Here is a 21,631-nt window from a genome sequence, read left to right as displayed (position 1 = left end):
ATAAATAACTAACTGTGACAGAGGTTTGGAGTTCATGGAGGATTGGCTAGTAAAGGGTAAGAAGAACTCTAAAGAATAGAAGAAGAGCAGATATTAGGAGCAGCCACCACCCCTACAGACACTCCCCACAACAAAGCTGAGATGCAGACCTTGTTGGAAAGCGTGCAGCTGTGGTTCACTAGATGGCAGAGCGGTTTGCTGGGGCTTCTGTGCCAGGAGGACTCTCTGCGGATCTGCCATCTCACGTACTGGGAGAAGCTGCCTGGAGGGGTTCCAAGGAAGCCATTCATTGGGAGGCATTACACCAGCATTATTACTCTGTGAAGCTGTTCAGGGGGACACCCGCCCTTAAGGAGGTGCCGAGGCTGCTGGCCACCAGGCACGGCAGGCGCTGGATTCCACAGAAGCTATGAGCTGCAGAAGCCTACTGAGAGGAGCATGCTAGCACCAGGAGGACAAACTCCTTCCTCCCCCATTGTCCCTGCAGTGCCTTCTACTGACAAAGCTTAACATTGTACCACCTGGCAAAGGAGAAATATTTACAAGGTCCAGCTCCATTATTGCAAAGCAGGCAATGAACCTGTATTTGGAGCTAAGGGGCAATAAATTGATACCTGGCACATAGCCTAAACGGTCTTCTCATCGGGCTTTCAGGTGGGATGGAGGCCGGAAGGATGCATTATGTTAGTCATTGCAGTCAGCTCCCCATAGATCTCAGTGATCTGGAAATCTCAGCCACATCCAAAAGATGGCATTTAATAGTTTGTAAATGTAAAGTGCTGCACTCAAACTCAGCGAAACAGCTACCCTGATACCATGTGGGAGAAATGTTGCTCAACACATCTTGAAGACGGATAGACTTGGGAGGTTGAGTTGAATGCAAGTGTGAGTCACTGGTATGCCGAAGCTGCAAAACACTACTTTGATCCCAAGCTGCATAAATTAAAATACTATAGGGAGAAACAGATACCTAGTCCAGATCTGAATACACCTGGAATCATATGTTCAGTGAGAGTCAATGTAGGTGGGTATGGTGAAGTTGAACCTGATTTAGGGCTTTCTTGACTTCGATGGGGTTGTAGGTTAGCACGTTCTGATATTCTCTGCAGCAGTCATCCATCCTTGGGACACATTCCGCCGCCCCACCTCCCCCCGTCCCCAGTAATGTCCTCCATGGCCATTCTAGCTCCAAGGATTTCCTCTTCTGAATTCCAATGGCAATTATTTTTGCAGTGTCTATTTGACAATCATGTACAACTCTTCTTTCATTATGTTGAATTATTTACTTTCAATGACATTATGAAAATTCTACCAACTAAAGAGAACCACTGTTGACATTTTTGGGTACCAAATAACTTAAGTATCACATTAAGTACTCTTTTCATTTTTATACCCCATTTGTCCACGTGATTTTTTTTTAACAAACTTAGGATGTGCTGTACATACTTTTATCATACTTTTCTTGGTTAACATCATATCAGGAACATGCTAGAAAACAAGTGAATGGAAGTGAAATGATTATGGCAGTAGCTATTCTGGATTATTTCATAACATGCAAATAATTTTTAAAAACAGTCCCTTCACTAATATTGGTAGTATAATACCAGCACACCTCACAACTCATTATAACATACTAGGGTATTGAGAATCTGCAGCTAAAAATGGCTGATCTAGATAATAAGCTCCTCAGTTGTAAATAAGTTGCCTTATTCACCTTTATATCATCATTGCCTAGCACAGGCATATAGGAGGAGTGCTTGTTGAACTGAATTGAAAATCTTTTAAACATGATCAATGTCTAGCCATCAGCATTCTTACACAATCAAAAACTGTGTACAGTGAGGCCACATAGCAATTATTGTGCTTAACTTTTGCATCTCAAAATATGGGCTATTTTTACAACTAGTCAAGATGGAGACAGAAAAGGGGCAAAGACAATAATTTTTAAATGTTTTGAAAAAACACGAGAAGTGCAGTATTGTTACTAGTAAGAAATGATCATTGTAAAAGTTTCTCTCATTTGATGAAAGAAGGAGAATTCTCTTCAAGAACCTCAGTGCTTTGAAAATCAGTAATGACGAACTGAAAAAATATCTGGTTAGAAATAACCAATCTCAGAATAAATTACTAACCCAAGATCAGACATTATGCTGAAAAATATGGAGTAGAACTATAAATGCTCTGTTGACCCAATGTTTCATTATCATCTTTGGTTTCATAGATAAAAGAAACAACATGTTAGAAGAAAATTTAATTTATTGATAGAATTAATGTTTATCCTGTGTTATTTTCTGCCTGAAACTCTTTCTGAAAGTGGCATCTTGCATGAGCGAACATTGATTAGAGATAATACAAAAATACTGTCTGTAAACATGATTTATAAGGGTATTTCAGTGGAGCAAAAATTACCACTGTGTAAGTTTTTCAATTTCACTCTGAGTTTATTACAACTCTGAAAATCAAACCTAGTGAAATCCATTTTCAAAATAGAGCAATTAATAGATCAACAAAGATTTATTTAACAATATAAGTGCATAAAATAAATCTTGAGATGAAGGCATATTTTCAAAACTGGTGCTCAAAGGGGAAGTTAGTAAGGTGATAGATTTTAAATATTAACTACTTTCTTACTTTTCAGGTCTGTGATAAATTATCATAAATTTACAAAGGTCATCATGAGAAGTCTCTTATTAGGTCCCCGTGAATCTTATTTTTTCTGTTATTCTGGAATATTTGAAAGTTATTGATGATATATGTAGAATTATTGATAGAGGCTCCAGAAAATCAAAGCTTTCTACATAATCATTTATTCATTCATTACAAAGGTACTTATTGAGGGCCTTCTGTGTGCTAGACAAAATACAAAGCCCTATGGATATTTGTATTTCAGATGCTTTTCTTAGACATTTAGTGTTAATGTCAAAGCATCTTAAAATACATTTAATCATGTTACCATGGTTAAATATACCTAAACATTAATTGACCCTCCATCAATAAAAAGTGAATCAGTGCACGTTCCATTTTCCAGTTAGGCTAAGCCTCTGGACTCTAATCAGTATCTAAAGCATGGAGAGTACTCACCTATAAGCCACTTGGGAGACATCCTTCCAGTCATCTTCTTTGAAGTACATTTTAGGAAGTAGGTAGTATTCTTGATCTGAAAGAAACTTTAAAGATCAAAACATTACACTTCCACTTCCGGCCAAGATGGAGTAACAGGCACAGGATTTGCTCTCCCACCTGAAACAGTCAAAAAAGGAAAAACAAAAAATGTATGAGACGACTATTTTCAAGACACTGAACATTGGGCAGTCAAGAACAGGGAAGCCCGAGGACAGAAAACAAATGAGGTGAGCCCTACAATTGCCCCAGCTTACTATAGTGAGATGGTTTCTGGACAGCAACACAGGGAAAAAGAATCCAGGCAGAACCTGGTAGACTCCATGAGTTGACAAGATGTTACTGAGAGTCCAGGGAGACCAAGGCAGCCAGAGTTCACAGGACAACATACCAGAAAGCAGAGAGCTTCCCAGAGAACCCTGAAGATCTGCAGAGGGCCATCTCAACTATTTAGTAGAGTACCGATTAGTACACACATCAGGAAACTACCCAAGGCCAGAGAAAGAGCAATCCAAAAGGATTTCCAATGAGATTGGAACACCTCGTAATTCACAAAGGATTAAATAGAAATGGTCTGAAAATCCCAGTCCAAAATTCAGAAGTTGCCACTAAATTTAAAAAGCAAGACCTGGGCTTCCCTGGTGGCACAGTGGTTGAGAGTCCACCTGCCAATGCAGGGGACACGGGTTTGTGCCCTGGTTCAAGAAGATCCCACATGCCGCGGAGCAGCTGGGCCCGTGAGCCATGGCCGCTGAGCCTGTGCGTCCAGAGCCTGTGCTCCACAACGGGAGAGGCCACAACAGTGAGAGGCCCACGTACCGCAAAAAAAAAAAAAAAAAAAAAAAAAAAAAGACCTAATTTTTTTGCTGCCTGCAAAAAAACACTTTAAAGACACAAATAGGTTAAAAGTAAAAGGATCAAATATATATATATAGCACACTAACCAAAAGAAAGCTGAAGTGGCTATATTGATATCAGACAAAATAGATTTCAGAGCAAAGACTATTACCAGGGATAAAGAAAGCCACTTTACAATGATGGAGGAGTCAGTTCATCTGGAGGACATAACAATCCTAAATGATTATATGCTTAATAACAGAGCTTCAGACTACATGAAGCAAGAACTGCTAAAAGAAATAGGCAAGTCCATAATTATACTCAGAGGTTTCAATACCCCTTTTTCAATAATTTATAGAACAAGTAGACAGAAAATCAATAGGGGTTAGAAGAACTGAACAGTACAGTACAAATAACTTAATTGATCTTTTAGACCACTTTACCACCAACAGTCGAATACCCGTTTTTTTAAGTGCACGCAGAACATTACCAAGAGACCATACTTGGGGACATAAAATAAGACTTAATAATTCTTTGACCACAATGGAATTAAATTAGACATCAGTAAGACCATCTCTGGAAAATTTACAAATATTTAAAACTGAATATATTTTTAAATAACTCATGGGTGAAAGAAATCAAAAGGGAAATCAGAAAGTTGCTGTATTCAATGAAAACACAGTATATCAAAAAGTGTGCAGTATTTAGGGAGAAATTTATAGCACTATATGCCTATACAGGAAAAGAAATGTCCCAAATAAATGACCTCTCCTTCCACCTTAAGAAACGAGGTGGGGAAAGGAAATTAAATCTAAAGTAATCTAGAGTAGGTAGATGAAAGGAAATAATAAAAATCAGAGAAGAAATCAATGAAATGGAAAACAAAAAAATAGAGAAAATCAATGAAACCAAAAGCTGGTTCTTTGAAAAAAATTCATAAACCTGTGGTGGACACACCCTAGGGTGACTCCCCAATGTGTAGTCCCTTCCCCTTAAGTGTGGGTGGAAACTGTGGCTTATATCTAACCAATAAAACATTGCAAATCCACATATCCAATACCCCTCTCCCATTTTATGGATGAGAAAATTGAGGCCTGAGGACAAGAGGACTTTCCAAAGTCATCCCACTAGTCTAATGCAGAGGAGTTAGGTTTGTCCATATTAAAGCTTCTGGACGAAAATGGGAGAGCTCCTGGTGGAAAATCATCTTTTTGGTATGATTAATTCATCCACTTCTCTCAGCGCACACGCTTCTCTATGCCAAGCACCATGCTAGGTATGCTTCACTGTTTTGTTTCTGTTTGAAAACCTGATTTTCTAGTCCTTGATTCCAGTTTCCTAGCAGGTAGCAAAACTTTCTAAGCTATTGTCCCCAAGTAGTTTTGAACCACTTTTGAAAACGTAGATTGTTTTCTCCAAAAACTACCACCCTTACATTAGTCTTACATTGTGAGGATTTAAACTCAGTATTGATTCACATTGGACTTTTTTATTGTTATAGGTCTGAATCGTTTGCTTACTAATGGCTCCTATGAAGCTGCATTTCCTCTGCACGAGGTATTGTCCTGCCTTTTCTCCTTCTCTGTCAATTCCGTGTTATTAAATCAGCTTCTGGGGATAGTGATTAATTGAGTTTGTTGATATATTTGTTCAGAATAATTTGCTCAGTGGGTAGTTGGGGAGGGCCTATTTGCATTGTGATACCTCTCCCCCAGAGTAGATTTATTTCTCTCTGTCTTTTTATTCTAATTGCATGAGTACTTGAATCAAGAGTCACTCAGCGTGAATTTAGAGGAATAGCTGAGGGACCCCAAGTCATAAAATTAAAGAGACATTGAAAATTTGCATGAGGTGCCAGACCCGGCGGGAAAATGTCTCTGAAATATATAGTCTCTGCAACAAAAAATTTTATAGCTAATCCTTAGAGAGTGGGAGGAAGCCATTTTGCAAAGTCTCTAGGAACTAAAGGATGATAAATAGAAATTAATAGTATTGTACTTATTGTTGCTTAAGATGTATAAATTTTTATATTCTCCTTAATTACTACATGGTCTGTGTCATCTATTAGGACTTTTATAAATGTAACTGTGATTACCCTTAACTCTGTTTCCCCCATTAGACTTTGGGTAATTTAACCCAGAATTCACTTTATATACATGGGTTTTCAGGGACGTAATTCTCATGACTGGTGAGAGATTACTGTCATTTTCATGGTATTGAGCCTGTACCAGCCGCAGTACAACACAGAGAACACAAAGATAAATATCATAGCCCATATCCTCTAGGACCTCACACAGTAGCCAGGGTGAAACTACTGTTAGAGAAATTTTCAGAAAAATCTTCTATGAGAAACAATGTTAACAGTTGGCCAATTAAGCTTGGAGGACAGTTCCAACTATCCACCAATGGCAAGTCTTTCCAAAATATACTTCTTATTTGGCTTATGGTGTTTCTTCTCTTGATTTTAAACACCAGGAGGATGGAGAGGAGGGTGTAGAATTTTTAGGCCTTTTTCATTAAGGAGACTAGAGGCTTTCATCTGAGGCCCTATTATAGACAGCCATGAAACCCTTTTGGAGTGATCCTTTTTTGTGTAACAGAAGCAAATATTTTGACACAAAGGTTTTCTGGAGTCACACACAAGTGTTTCTGAATGTTAAAGACAGATGTCCCCAAAGCATATCATTATTAGTTGGCATTGCCCCCCAAAAAAGGGTTTCAGTGATGACTGCATCCTCCCCCTGCCCATCCCTTGCCTATGGTAAGGGCAGTGTCTGAGCAGTGGTAGGTGGACAGAAGTTTCTGTGCAGGCAAGTGGGTGGTGGACATCTTGCTAAAGCCCTGTATTTTATAAAAAAGAGAGCTTCCAAATCAGTAATAGCAGCTGCAGCAATAACATAATCGCTCTTTTGACTTTTTGCTCTCAGTTTAACTTGATTATTTTATTTGACCACATAACAGCCTTCGAAGGCAGGAAGCGCAGCTCTTGTTGCCTTGTTTTATGGTAAAAATTTAAATAGAGGTTTAGAGGAATGTTAGAGTGAGTTGGTGTTGAGCTGAGCTAGAACCTGAGTTCCTTGTCTCTTGGGCCTGTTCACTTTCCACTAAGAAAGGGCTTCTCAAGTTAAAATGTCAAAAATTAGTTCACCTCCAGAAAGTACCTGTTCTGTTTGTGAAACTAGCAATTCCGCTAACTGAACTTAGAAACGCCCTACTCCACTGGCCCACGGTCTCCTCATTTGTTCCATGAGGAGGTTGAATTATAGTTGAATTATTGTAATTTTTAGCTAACTTACCACTCTTGCATTCTAGGGTTTTCTTATAGACAAGACCATTTGACCAGGTTACAGCTGTGGCTGTTTACCAGCTACTCTATCTTGAGACAAGTGGGAAAGAGAACTCATAAGTCTTGGGCATGGCCTCTGGGGCAGGAGGCTCTATTCATTCAAACCACAGAAGAAACCTAATGAGGCAGATGTTGTGAGTTCCACTATGACCTGGGAATCCAAGGCTCAGAGAGTATAAGATCTCCTAGCTAAAAAGTAACAGAACCGAATTTTAACTCAGTTCAGACCTGCCTGATTCCGGCAAGCGCGGGCTTCTTACTGCATGGCATCAACATCAAGATTATGTCCAGAATAACTAATCATACTGCTTTCCCTTCAATAGAATGGATCTGTGTTTTCTTCATATCACCCCTATTGCTACTCCTGCCATAAAGGCTAATATTACTATCAGCTTTTCCTTTTGGTTTTTGTGGGTATTACCTCACCAGCAGTGGTGTTTTTATCCAGGGAAGTTACAGAAGTAAAAACTCCATTAGAACCCACGGAGCAGTAAACCACCGCCATCTGCTCTATGAGTGCTGGGCCTCCTGGGGCGTGTGGTATAAATACCAGCCTTTGGATCTTGTAAGGTGAGTTTTGAACCAGATGCAAATATAAAGCTTACACAGGTTGATGAGGGCAGACTGTCAACTGGGACAAGCCAACATTGGGGGGGGAAAAAAAAAAAACGGTCTGAGGTGCACAGCTGACACTCAAATCTGACTTCTTCCCAAGAGGGCAGCCTATCAGAGGACATGGGTCGTTCTTGGTAAACCTGACCTCCCTCTGATGAGGCTGGCGTTTCCTCCAAAAGAGCCTTGGAAAGGGGCATGTGAGATCAGCCAGGCCTCCCCCAGGATTCCAGAAGAAGTTCATCACGCATGTGACTACTAATGACAAATTATCTATAACAGTTATAGAGAGGTAACACTGCTTGCATATATTAGTGACAAATGGAATATTAGTCACTATTATGCAAGTAGGAAATAGAGGGTGCTGTCGTTCTAATAAATTTCAGGCTTACTTTAATTTTCACTTAAAACTAATAACCTTTAAAGATTGTTTTAATTCTGCAAGTCAAAAGAGTATCTCAGCTTTTAACCTATGATATTTGTGCAGTAAAAGTGTGTGTTTTCTTTAACTGTCTGTATATGCCCAGCTTTCTGCCATGGAGGCATTATACTCTGACATCCCATTATTTATTTAGAGACTGATTATTAAGATTGAGTAGTAACAATCCACACTTCATGGATTCCTTATTAAAAAGAAAGTCATGTCTCATTTCCTAGACTAGCCAGATTTATTTCACTTTCCCCCGAGCCCTTAAAAAATGATGCCAGAGGAAAATAAAATAATAAGACAACTCAGTTTACATTTCGTCTCCCCGGGGAGTCATTCTTCCTTCCAGAGTCCTTGTTACAAGGGTTTACTCCTGTTGACCCAAGGCCATTGACGAATTGTGTCCCCTTCTCTGTGTGAGTAACGAATGATCCAGATGATCTGGGTGAGTGGACAGTATTTTCTGAGATGAGGTCACTTGCCTTTGACGAGTCTCAATATACAATAAAATAGTCGGGAAAAAATATCAAAGCCAATTCTCTTTCCAGCCTGAGTCCCATGTTACAGGATTACATCGATTAAAAATTACAGAAGATTGCTGCAGGCAAAGCAGCTCCCATCTGTGACAGTATCTTGATTAAGATGTTATCATTTTTCAGTGAGTATTAATTAACTGCCCATTGTGTTCCTAGTACAATGCTAAGTACTATTGGCAAAGACACACAGAAGCCATGGTCTCTGGCTTTGAGAAATGCACAGTTTCTTTCAGGAAAACCAGCCCTGCAAACTTGAGACAACTGTAAAACAAGACCATGCATAATTTGGTAACATGTGTGATGGAGGCCAAATGTTCTACAAAAACTAAGAAAAACGGAAAGGATGGATATGGGCCAGTGCCCCTGTGGAAGGTGCGGAGCTGAGCCCTGGAAGAGCAGTGGGATTTGTGTGGGCCAAAGGGAGGGGACATGAAAAGCACAAGCAAGGTTTGAGTGGAATGAAGTTGTGGAGCAACTGGGAAATCTCATCTCTTAAATAGTTCTTGTCCTATATCTAGATTTTGCTTCCTCCATATCTCTGGAATCTGGCCACACCCCAGCATCTCCTCTACCACTGCTGCTTCCTTCACCCATGACCTGGACTATGGCTGTTTTCCCCTACGTGGTCTCCCTTTTTCCTTTCTGGCCCTTCCTCTCCATTCTCCACCCTGGAGACAGAATGTGAAACTGGTCATATCCCCAGATTGGCTACAGTCCTCTCATGGCTTTTCATTTTTCTCAGGAGAAAAATCAATGCATTTAGCATGGTCTGCAAGGCCCATCGAGGCTTATCCTGTGCCAACCTCACCAGCCCATTTCTTATTATCAGTGTTCCAGCCACACCACCCTTATTTCACCTGGTCCCTCCTATCACACGGCCTTTGTAGGTTCTGTTCCCTCTGCTGGAAACACTCTAGCCCATCCCTAACCCCACCCAATTAACTTTCATGCATCAGCCCAATAGTCACGTCCTCAGAGAGGTCTTCCCTGGCTAGAGTTGTCAGATGGCTTTGTTATATACACTTATCGCATTGTGTTCCCCTCCTTTGTAGCTGTTTTCCCAGTTTTGTGATTATAAGCTTATTTCTTTAATTGATTTATGTGTGTCTCCTCTGTCACCCTAAAAGCTTCATAGGAGGAGGGACCAAGCTTATTTTGCTCGCCATTGTGTTCTCAGAACTTAGCACAGTTTTTGACACATAGTAGGTATTTTTTAATTTGTTGAATGAATAACTGAATATTTGTGTATATGAATATATGTTGGAAAAGTCTTCTGGAAGTGGAAGGCTTCTGTTGGGACACAATAGAAGATGGGATAAATAAATAATCCATGCTTTTAGGAGCCATTGAGTACTCTAGGGGGAAAGCAGCAGACAGCATTTGGAAACAGATGGTCAACATTCGTTTAGAAGGAGAACAAAAAATAATTCGAATATTCTTACATTGGACTAAGAAGTAATTAACTTCTAAGTTATGAAATTTAGCTGTTGAAAAGCATAGAAAACACAATAATGATATTTAAGAAATAAAAACCAAACTTCACAGACCACAGGGCACTAGGCAGGCTGGTTAGTCTCAGGAAAATATTTATAGAGGTAGATGTCAATGCCTGTGAAGAGTCATCACTTAAAAGGGAAAGTTGCTCTCAGAATTGATTCATGTTGAATCTCAGTAATTAGAGTCCTTTCTTTGTAACATCTTATGATTCTAGCATTTTAAACATCTTGTAAAACTACAAAATATTGAAAGGGGTGTTTAAAAGTTTTTCACAGTACTTTTGTTTACTATTTTAAAAAATGTATGTAATTATAATACATGCATTACAAACAAACACACACTCAGAAATGGCAAAAATGAGATTATGTGTTGGCACCGACTCTTCAAATTCCCCTGGTTCCTTGTCAATAACAGTATCATGTATAACTTCCTGAATGAGCTGGGTTTATTCTGTGTTTTCAGAACAAGCTTGCATATAATCCTGTTTTTTTATGGAAAGGTTTATTCTATTTCTGATCTAGAGTAATAGGAAAAGAAATTTAAGTCCAGAGCTTAAATCTGGTCAAACGTTCCACTCTCTTGGCTTACTTTGTCTGCATGGTTATCAGCAAAGCCACAACAAAGTAAAATGACTGAGCAAAGTGTTATAATGCCTAACTTTAAACACTTCAGTATAATTTGCAAGGCTGCTGTGTCTTAAACAGGCGGTACTTCGGAGAGAAGATTGGGCTGTATTTTGCCTGGTTGGGCTGGTACACCGGCATGCTCTTCCCAGCCGCTTTCATTGGATTATTTGTCTTTTTGTATGGAATCATAACTCTGGATCACTGCCAAGTCAGGTACGGGGAGCTCTGGGTGAGCCTGCCTTTGCTTATATTTGGAGTTGGGCATTTGTGTTTTTGGGGTGTTCACAAACGATCGGCCTACCTAACTATTCATTTTAACTTCTTTCCAATCTCTCCTGGAAAAATTCAAGGCGTTCAATTCACTAGGTCTGCCCATCCATTGCCCTTGTTGCTGTGGTCTCCAGCTACCAAGGAAGCAAAGCTCACATTTATGGGTATACAAGCCACTACATATCCACAGAACAAATCACTTTCCTTCACTGTCTCAAAGTTGCTCTTTTTCTGACTTTTTCACCTTTTTCTTTCTAACTAATACTGCAAAATAGTGGGTTAATCATCCTTTTTTATCAATTATGTGTTCTTACAAGGACCCTGTAAGCTGGAAAGACATCTCACCAACTTGCTGAAACCTTGTGAATGATTCACTGTTAACAATTGTTATCTTGGCTCTTTTGCTAGAATATAGTTTAAGGTATTCATAGAGATCTTCGTACAAGGCCGGACAGTAATCTTAAATAATAAATAAATGTGCCTTTTAGAAGTGACTGCAAAAATAAAAGTGACCTGCAAAAATATTTTAATTTCTGGGGAAATTGTTAATGAGATGTGGTTTTCTCCCAGAACTACTCCCTAGTATTTTTATTTATTCCTCCATAATTTCTTCTTATTTATCATGCACATAGAAATTAAGACTGGCACTGTGAGGTATCTCATTGTGCCCATAATTCAGTATGAAATTGCTTCCAACCTGTGCAGTGTTGTGAATGACTTCTGTATAACCTGAGGTATAAACAATCAATGTTTTGCTTCATGTATTTTCCTGAGCTTAACTAATTAATATGTAAAAGCCAAGAAACAGCCTCACAAATACGCAGGTTTATCAAACTATTAAACTGTGCAGGCACTTGTTTATATTAATAACTAAGAAAAGGCTAAGAAGCTTCTGAGGGCAAAAATTTAATCTACTGAATCTTATTTACTGGTTGACTGTTCTGGTGAAATTGAAGGGGAAAAAATGCTGTTATGTCATCAAAAAGTGGTCCTTTTTTGTTCTCTTTTCCAGTAAAGAAGTCTGCCAAGCTACAGATATCATCATGTGTCCTGTGTGCGATAAATACTGTCCGTTCATGAGGCTGTCAGACAGCTGCGTTTATGCCAAGGTAATTTCAAATATGCAGCATTTTAGTCAGATTGAACTTAATTATGTTTGTGTGTTTGTTTATATAAATTTATTTATTTATTTTTGGCTGTGTTGGGTCTTTGTTGCTGCGCGCGGGCTTTCTCTAGTTGCGGCGAGCGGGGGCTACTCTTCGTTGCGGTGCGGGGCTTCTCATTGCAGTGGCTTCTCTTGTTGCGGAGCATGGTCTCTAGGCGCGCAGGCTTCAGTAGTTGTGGCACGTGAGCTCAGTAGTTGTGGCTCGTGGGCTCTAGAGTGCAGACTCAGTCGTTGTGGCGCATGGGCTTAGTTGCTCCATGGCATGTGGGATCTTCCCGGACCAGGGATCCAACCTGTGTCCCCTGCATTGGCAGGCGGATTCTTAACTACTGTGCCACCAGGGAAGTCCCAGATTGAATTTAATATACACCTTCCTGAGAGGTGGTGGTGACCACATTCTCTCCGTCCTTTCTGGTCTTTGATTCTCAAGTTTACCTTGTAGGAGAGACTTACCTTCATCATTCAGTATTCTAATTCAGATATTTGTTTTACTGTATATATATTTAAAATGTATTGGCTCTAATTATTATCACAGGAAGCAAATAGAACAGTTGATGGAATCAGAGAAAGTTAGCTTCAAATCTTGACTGTGCTGTTCACCACTTGTTACTAGAGGAACATGTTATTTAACCTCTTCTGAGCCTCAGTTTTCTCATCTGTAAAATGGAGAACATGATACTCGTTTCACATGACTGTTTTATAAGAAATGTGATAGTGAGCATAGTGCTTAGCAAATGGTAAGGTCTCAGTAAGTGACAACTGCCATCATTTTCCTCCTCTTCATCATTATTATTGTCCAAAAGACCTAGATTCAAGTTCAGCTCAGCTACTTACCTCCTTGACCTTGCACATGTACAGACTCTTTGAGCCTGAGCTTTCTCTTCTCTAAAATGCAGGCAGTGATACCTGCCCTCTCTGCCCCATGGCATGTCATGAGGACCAAAGAAGATAGTATATGTGAAAGTGCTTTGAAAAAAAGGTACATAACACCATTATGTCTATATGTTATTACATACCCCTTTCTGATGTTACACCTCGCTTTATTAAAATTTTAGACACATTCATCAAATTTCTAGAGTTCATTACTGAAGGGTAGTATCACTAATGCAAAGCAATGGCTGGAGTATAGACTGATGAAGATGTTTTAAGACCCACTGCCTATCAGCTCACCCAGATTCCAGGTATAAAAGGGGTTGGCAGGGCTTCCCTGGTGGCGCAGTGGTTGAGAGTCCACCTGCCGATGCAGGGGACGCGGGTTCGTGCCCTGGTCCGGGAAGATCCCACATGCCGCAGAGCGGCTGGGCCCGTGAGCCATGGTTGCTGAGCCTGTGCGTCCGGAGCCTGTGCTCCGCAACGGGAGAGGCCACAACAGTGAGAGGCCCACATACCGCTAAAAAAAAAAAAAAAAAAAAAGGGGTTGGCAGATTTTATGTAACCTCTACAATCACTGCAGCTTGGATCCATCTAATTATACTGTTGGCATTGCAGAGTTTTGCTCAGTTTAAGTGTGGGAACATTAGATAGGCAGCCCAGGATCCCACCCATCCACGCCGTCTCTAGCCCTGTAGGTGGCCAGTCTGGTGGGAGGAACAGCAGCCAGCTGTGATTTTACAAAGATTTGGGCTTTTAGTATGTGCTGCAAGGGACCAAAAAAAGCCCAAAATACTCTCCCTTCCTTTGGAGAACATACAGATAGACCTGCCTGGATGAGGACAAATTCAACAGAGTGAGCTTGGGAAATAGAGATGTGGTGAGAATCAAAAGAGGTTGGTCAGTGATATAATTTTGTTTAAAGATCATGAGTTAAGCACGAATGACTCAGGTGTAAAAATCCTGCTTTTGGGGAATCTCAGAAGCCCAGTTTTGTTTGTTTGGGCGGTTTGTTTGTTATGTGAAAGATCTGCCTTGAGTGAAATTCTTTTTTTTTTTAGGGGAGCTGGAATAATTCCTTAAAATGATCATGAATAGTTTAGAGGGCTCAGATTTTATAGGGCCTTCATTGGTCGGTTGTCCTATCACACTCCCTAGATCTAAAATGATAATAATTATAATAATACATTTATTATTTCTAATTATTTCTATTATTTCTAATTATTATTTCTAATTCTCACAGCAACTTCAAGGTAGGTGTTATTATTCCCATTTTACTCAGAGACTCAGAGAGGTCAAAGCTGTTTATCTGTGGTCACACAGCAGTAAGTAGCTGGCTCTTAGTTTATCTGAGTGCAAAACACATCGTTGTGCCATACTGAGCTTCAAGATGCTTAGATTCTAAATTTTGGATTTGGCCTGGCCTAGAAACTTAGTAAAAGGAAGGCTTAAGAGCCTCAGAATGAAATAACTGAAGTTATACAGAATGTCCTTTAGAAAAATTTATTAGAAATGCCAGACTGATTTAATGAGACTGAGGATGCATAGAAATATTGGATCAAGTAGGAGCCCAGATCCAAGTCAGTCAGCAGCTCTTGTGCTCATCAGGAATGTTTTATCCCTGACCCTCGCACTTGTACTTGCACGGGTCAGAAACTCAATCAAACTGGCTTAAGCAGAAAGGGATTTACTGGCTCATTTCACCGCAGAAGATACTAGACCAGCTCACACTGTCTGAGCAGGAGGACCTCATGCCTAGAACTGGTCGTCCAGGTCCTCAGATCTCGCTCTCTGGCCACCTGTCTACGTGATCATTCTGTAGCCAGGTTCTCCTCATGACGGGAAAGATGGCTGCTGACTGTCACAACTCCAGGCCTCCATCTTCCTTCCTGTATCTCCCTAAACATATTTGTATGCTTATTTTAAATTCTTGATCTGATGTTACAGAATGTCTGTTTCAGAAGGTGTATATTGCCTACTTTGGAATTTTTGGGAGGCAGCTGTCTTCCCCAGATATTCTGTTATTTTGGCCTGTGGGTGCTTGTCCCATGGAGGTATCGACCACTTTGGGTGAGGGTCAGAGGCCAGGTCAGTCCTGGTGAGTTTACAGAGAGAAGAAGACAATGTGTCCCAGGCACCACTGTGTGCTGTCACTCTGTCAGAGGACTTTTCTGGTCAGAGTTTCATTTTTAAGCCTGCTTAGAACAAAGCAGAATTGGAAGGAGGCGCTCTCCCTTAATTGTAACTACCAGCCCTGGGGTTTAAAAGGGAAAGGACTGAGAAGTGAATGTTTGAGGCCAGCCTGCCAGGCAGCACCTACATTCATCATCTCTCCGACAAAGCGGGACTCTGGGCATCCCTGATATTACCCCCAAGAATACCAGCACTTGTGATTTGACCTGTTGCAGCTGATTTCTGAGGGAGGGGAAACTAATTTTCCAATGCCACTGTGGGAGAGGCTAGACTGGAACTTACGTATTTCTCTAACCTGTGTTCTCACTCTGCGTGGGAACCACTGCCACTCCCCACCATCAAGCGCGCGCGCACACACACGCACACGCACGCACACACACACACACACACACACACACACCTTAAGGCAACTTCTGTTTCCCCTGGCATTTCTCAGGATCGTGGTTTGTGTTTTGTCAGTTCCTGAAATCTACTCTCCTGCTTCTCCAGGTTTGATTGTGGCAGAGGGAGCCATCAGCCTGTCCTAGCTTTCCATCTTAGGAGGAACTAGAAGTCCCTATTAATTCACCCTGATTCACATATTTCCAGATCAGTAACTGCAGCGGGAAAATGTGTCTCTCCAAGTGTTTTCATACCAGTTTTAGGGAAGGACTCCGATTGGTTGTACTTGAGCCATGTTACCCAGAGAAGGAGGAAAAATGATCCCTACAGCCTAAAACAATGACAACCACAATCCATTCCAGAATCTTCCCTGATAGTGCAGGGAGTGTCCACCAGGAAATAACCTAGGAGGGGGTACAAACCAACCACTTACCACCAAGGCTTTCAGGCTTGATTTGATGCTGACCACCTGATATACATAGTGTAACACTCCTTCTGGCATCGAAATAAGTTGGCTTTAGACTTTTGTCTCACACTAGGTGTTTGAATGCTCCCCATCTCTCCTGTGTTTAAAGAAAGAAAAGTCATAAACTTTTGGAAAATTTTAAAATACTTCACAATCTGATATAATAGGAAAAGACCTGTTTATACTTGGCACGTTCTCCAAGGGACAGTAAAGTATACTTTATAGAGAGCTATAAAGCACCAAAACAAAAAAGGTTATGCTTTACGAACGTATCAGTCATCATTTCAATTTGGCTTGACGTTGGTGTGATTTATCCTGGAGGTGGAAATGAGCTTGGCAGTGTTACAGCACAAAGAGATATTTTTGCTTTCTGCTATGATGCTTGCAATAGAATATATTATTCTAGCAATAAAGTATTTGCTAGCTGTCTTTGTGTTATGTGTAAGAGGTAAATGTAGTGATTACCTGAGGCTTTAATAAAGGTAGAAGTGGTTTGTGTTAATGGGTTGCTCTTCTTTATAATGCCATGGTCCAGAGGGAAGCCCAGAAGATGTTTGCTCAAAACTACACACACAAAATGGCCATGTTTTCAAAGAGAATAAATGAAGCATTAAAAATAGTGCTGGGGAAATCAGAAACCTTTACAGCAGCAACATTAATACCTGCCTGGTCTTTTTTTTTTTAATTTATTTATTTTTGGCTGTGTTGGGTCTTTGTTGCTGCACACGGGCTTTCTCTAGTTGCGGTGAGCAGGGGCTACTCTTCGTTGAGGTGCACAGGCTTCTCATTGTGGTGACTTCTCTTGTCGCGGAGCACAGGCTCTAGGCGTGTGGGCTTCAGTAGTTGTGGCACGTGGGCTCAGTTAGTTGTGCCTCATGGGTTCTAGAGTGCAGGCTCAGTAGTTGCGGTGCAGGGGCTTAGTTGTTCCGCGGCATGTGGGATATTCCTGGACCAGGGCTCAAACCCATGTCCCCTGCATTGGTAGGTGGATTCTTAACCACTGTGCCACCAGGGAAGCCCCCTACCTGGTCTTAAATATAAATCTATCCACATGAGATATGCATGTGTATTAGCTTTTATAGTGTGCAAAAGGAAATTCTTAACAGCACCATTGGGTCTGCTGATAAATGCTCAGCTAAGTGATAGCCACATAAATGGAACAAATTCTCCTTTCCATAACCAAACTATTTCACAGAAAAAAATCCCTTCTTCCTTATGGTCCAAAAGGAATATGCCCCAAAGGAACCCTGTCAAATTCATTGCATTGTCAGAGCTATTTTTACAGAACGTGAAAAAAAAAGTGAATTGCAATATTATATATAGTAAATTAGTTTAACTATGACTCATAATGTTCCCAGGTAACCCACCTTTTTGACAATGGAGCCACTGTCTTCTTTGCTGTTTTCATGGCAGTCTGGGGTAAGTGTTCTATACTCGTATAACTTGTTCCCATCATCTGCTCTATGATATGTTCCTTTAAAGTCTGATTTTGGACATGAGAGGAAGAAGCTTGAGTAAATTCAGTTGGCTGTTGTATTAGACACAAGTCGATAAATAATTCATTTGGTTTATTTTAAAAGTGATGTTGTAGAGGAGAACATGTCTTATTTCTCTTAAGCCTTCAACAGTTTCATCAGCATTCCATTATTGGGTAAAATTCACCTTCTGTTGGAGACAAAAATAAAGCCTATGGTATACCAAAAGGTCTGCTGACACCTGAATACCCATCTCAGTATATGTAGGACTTTCTGTTGTGAGTGGAATCTTTTCATCTGACTAATATGTGAGTACCCACCTCTAGGCTTCTTCCAGTTCTGGTCAAAATGACTCCTCATAAACAAGATCTACTCACAATACTGAATTGAGTCCTTCTAAATCACTTCAAGCCAATAGCCCTATAATAACAAGGTATGATGGAACATTCACTTAAAGAATTCCCTAACCCAAAGAATTTACTTAACCCACTTTTTGGTAAAATGGGTTTAATAATATCTTCCTAGTCAAATAATTATAGAGCTCTAATTTAATAGTATAGAAAAGAGTCTGGACAAATACATAATAAACGATGAATGGTGGTTACCTTTGGAGAGGAGGTTACCTTTCGTGGAAAGGTAGGTGGACAGTGATGAGAGTCAGGCCTTTCACACTATATATTTTCCATTTGGTTTGAATTTTTTGACAATGATTATGCATTTTTTTCTAGAACTTAAAAAGCCAAAATCTGAATTTTCAGGTTATAGAACTCTACTAACTCAAGGCTTAGGTCCATGTTGTTCCTTATGTATGGAATGAATTTCAGAATCTTTGCCATCTTTAAGGGCCTAGCTGAAGTGGCATCTTCTCCAGCCAGAAGATGTCTTCCTCCTTTGAATTTCCATAGCATTTGCTTTATGCCATTCTTTGGGCACTAATAATGATTTGCATACACAAGTTTTCTCCCCTAATAGGTTCATGGTCCTCAAGGACTATTATGGTCATGGAAAACCTTACGCATTTCTTTTGAAGACAGAGAGATTAATATTCATTAGATGGATGGATGAATAAATGGATGGATTGGGAAAAAAGAAGGGAAAGAGAAGAAAATTACCAAAAGAGTTTCTTTATAAGACAGTAAATATGTTAAATGGTCTCTTTGGCATGTAGAAATATAAAACCTTGTTTTCTTTGGGAGGTTTGTGCTAAATATGTTATGTCTTCTTTACCTCGAGCTCTTCAAAAGCAAATTGTCCCACCCACCGCAGCTCTGTTGAAGGAAAATTTTTGAACCCTATGACTCCAGCCCCTTTCACCCAGTGGGCATTTGTTCCAAGAATAGTCAAACCATAGGTTGGTGAGTGGCCTGAGAGAAGGTTCTGCCCAAACAGGAGCTGGCAATGCCACCCAGAGTCTTATTCTTAAGAATGTGGATTGGCAAATGTGGAGTGACACAAGAGAGTTAGCAGTAGAAAGAGGCACTGAAAGATGCAGAAAGGGAAGAAACGGGAGGGAGGAAGGGAGAGAGGGAGATTGAGATTGACCAGCAGGTAGAATTGGGGACCAGGAGGAATTATGAGCAGGTTGAGTTTATGAGAAATTGAACCTAGAAATAAGCAGAAGCAAAGAACTAGTGGAAAAAATTAGAACAGAGGGTACAGAAGCCAACTGGTAGCCATCTGGGAGAAAATGCAAGACAGTCCCCCAAGAGAAGCAAAGAAAGAATGTGGCCAAGTCATGTTATTAGTGGAGTATCAGGGTGAAGACCCAGGGTCTCTTGTGGCTGTAGTCTCTCAAGCTGCTGGCTTCCATATCCTGTCTGAATAGGTCCAGTCTTTTAATTCCCATGGGATTTCTGCCTCCCTTGGTGGACCTTGCAAAAGCCCTCACTATTTGTGCTACCCCTTACTGCATCTCTTGCAAACAAAGGAAGCTAGCCATAATAGAGTTTTGGTTACAGGAATGACCTCTCAGATCAAGAATGTGTATCTGGCTTTTCTAGAACATATTAGTATTGGTAACCATGATCATGAAATATAAGACGACATCCAGTATTTCAGCTTTGCCATGATCACAAATGAGGAGACTCTGGAAAATGTATTCATTTCCTAAACCAGTGGTTCCCAAACTTTTTCAAGTCATGACACACATAGGAAATGATGATATTTGCACAGCATGCTGATGTCCATGAAGGAACCTGCTCATGGCCAGGGATAATACTGCCCTAAGAACCTTAGCCTCCCCCAAAACTGATGGGATTATCACCTCTGGCAGACCTATAATCCATTCCTGGCACACATACTGGGAAGCTCTGTTTTGGGCTACTGTTCTACTGTGTAATAGGTTAATACTTCTGTAGAGAGAGTGGCATTCCGAAGAATTAACACACGAAACTCCCTTATCCGTTTCAGTGTTCCACCCATTTTACATATACTTTGACTGAAATAATATTTTCTTCTCCCACAGTTACCCAGAAGTAAAATTCTGGTAGAATGATCATAGTCTATAAGGTAGAGGTTGTCATCTCCACCCCTCACCCAGTACCACCATTGTAAAGGGGATGGCATCCCTTTCTTGCAAGTTGGAATGTCTTATACTGGGGAAAACAGACAGACTTTATTATTTTCTCTCTGCCAACCTCAGTGGACTGGCAGTGATTGCCTGGAGCATGGAGGTTTTAAGTAGGTGGGCTGGAGATCCGACAGTCCTTGTTCCTTGGAGGGCACTCAGTAGGAAGCCGATAGATGTTTTGTAATAACCTTTGAGCAAAGGGAACAATTTAGGGCCATTCCAAGCAACGCAAGCCTGGAATAATTCATTTTCTGAATTGCTTTGTCTTCATAGACAACTTATAACTTAAACCTTGTATTGTTCCCAGCTTGAGAAAAAGAATCATTTACCCCAGGTGTTTCTTTGCAGATAGGGCTCTGCCTTCTGCAGAAATCTAAAATAGCCAATAACAGTGATAGTTAGAATAATAGCATACACTTATTGAGGGCTTACTATATTAAGATTGTTCAGTATCATCTCACTTAATCTGTATAGCAACCTTTGAGGAAGGGACTATTACTATTCCCATGTGATAGATGGGAAAATGGAGGCAGTAGCTAGAAAAAAGTGGTGAAGCCAAGAGGTAAACTAGACAAGCTCTTACCTCCTCCACTCCACTGCTAGGACCATGTGCTGTCTGTAATCCTGTTTGCTTCTGTTTCACGGATCTGAACTTTAAAATAAAGGACGGTTACACTTGTCCCGAGCCCAGTATAAACACTGCTTTGTGACGGTGGTGTTCTATAAAAGCGTATCGGTTCTAACGGAGCTCGGTTTAATGGTCTCAGGATCATCCTTTACAATTGACACGTTACAACATTTAGGAAAACAAATGCACTTTATTTTCGGGAAATTGCTAGATATGGAGATGATGAGAACGGATGTAAGGGGTTTACAAGTCCTCAGAAGGGATGGGGTTGGTGTGTCTGTTTTGTTGCCTTTTGCTTTGTATGTTCACCAGAGAAACAATAAGGCTCCATTTGGAAACAGTCTGTAGTTGCTGGAAGGGCCTTTGTGTGGGGTTAGAAATCTTGACAGAACTCCACCACCTTTGTTCTTGTTCACACTCGTGTGATGGCAGGGCCTCCTAGGGACTATTCTGTGAGCCTAGGGCTCTGGGCTTGAATCAGAGTGGCTCTTTCGTCTAGAAAGATTCAAGGGACAGAACAATTATGGTCTATATTAGCTCTCTACCTAGGGGAAAAAAAATGAGTCATTAAGGAGTTTGATACTGGCAGAGACATGCCAGGAAGCATATTATT

The 21,631-nt window shown here is 40.5% G+C and overlaps 1 protein-coding gene across 1 annotated transcript in view; it reads left to right on the top strand.

Moving 5' to 3' along the window:
* Positions 1 to 21,631, top strand: part of ANO4 (anoctamin 4) — a 422,274-nt gene that overhangs the window by 309,112 nt on the left and 91,531 nt on the right. The window contains exons 10-14 of the mRNA XM_081248924.1: positions 5,459 to 5,514; positions 7,752 to 7,873; positions 11,080 to 11,214; positions 12,284 to 12,380; positions 17,705 to 17,765. Of these exons, the coding sequence (XP_081105050.1) occupies positions 5,459 to 5,514; positions 7,752 to 7,873; positions 11,080 to 11,214; positions 12,284 to 12,380; positions 17,705 to 17,765 (471 nt within the window). The remainder of the gene's footprint in view (positions 1 to 5,458; positions 5,515 to 7,751; positions 7,874 to 11,079; positions 11,215 to 12,283; positions 12,381 to 17,704; positions 17,766 to 21,631) is intronic.

This window comes from Mesoplodon bidens (genome assembly GCF_964165515.1).
Source record: "Mesoplodon bidens genome assembly, chromosome: 11".
NCBI classification, from domain to species: domain Eukaryota; kingdom Metazoa; phylum Chordata; class Mammalia; order Artiodactyla; family Ziphiidae; genus Mesoplodon; species Mesoplodon bidens.
The sequence above is the reverse complement of the archived record's forward strand: the minus strand, read 5'-3'. Positions and strand labels throughout refer to the sequence as shown.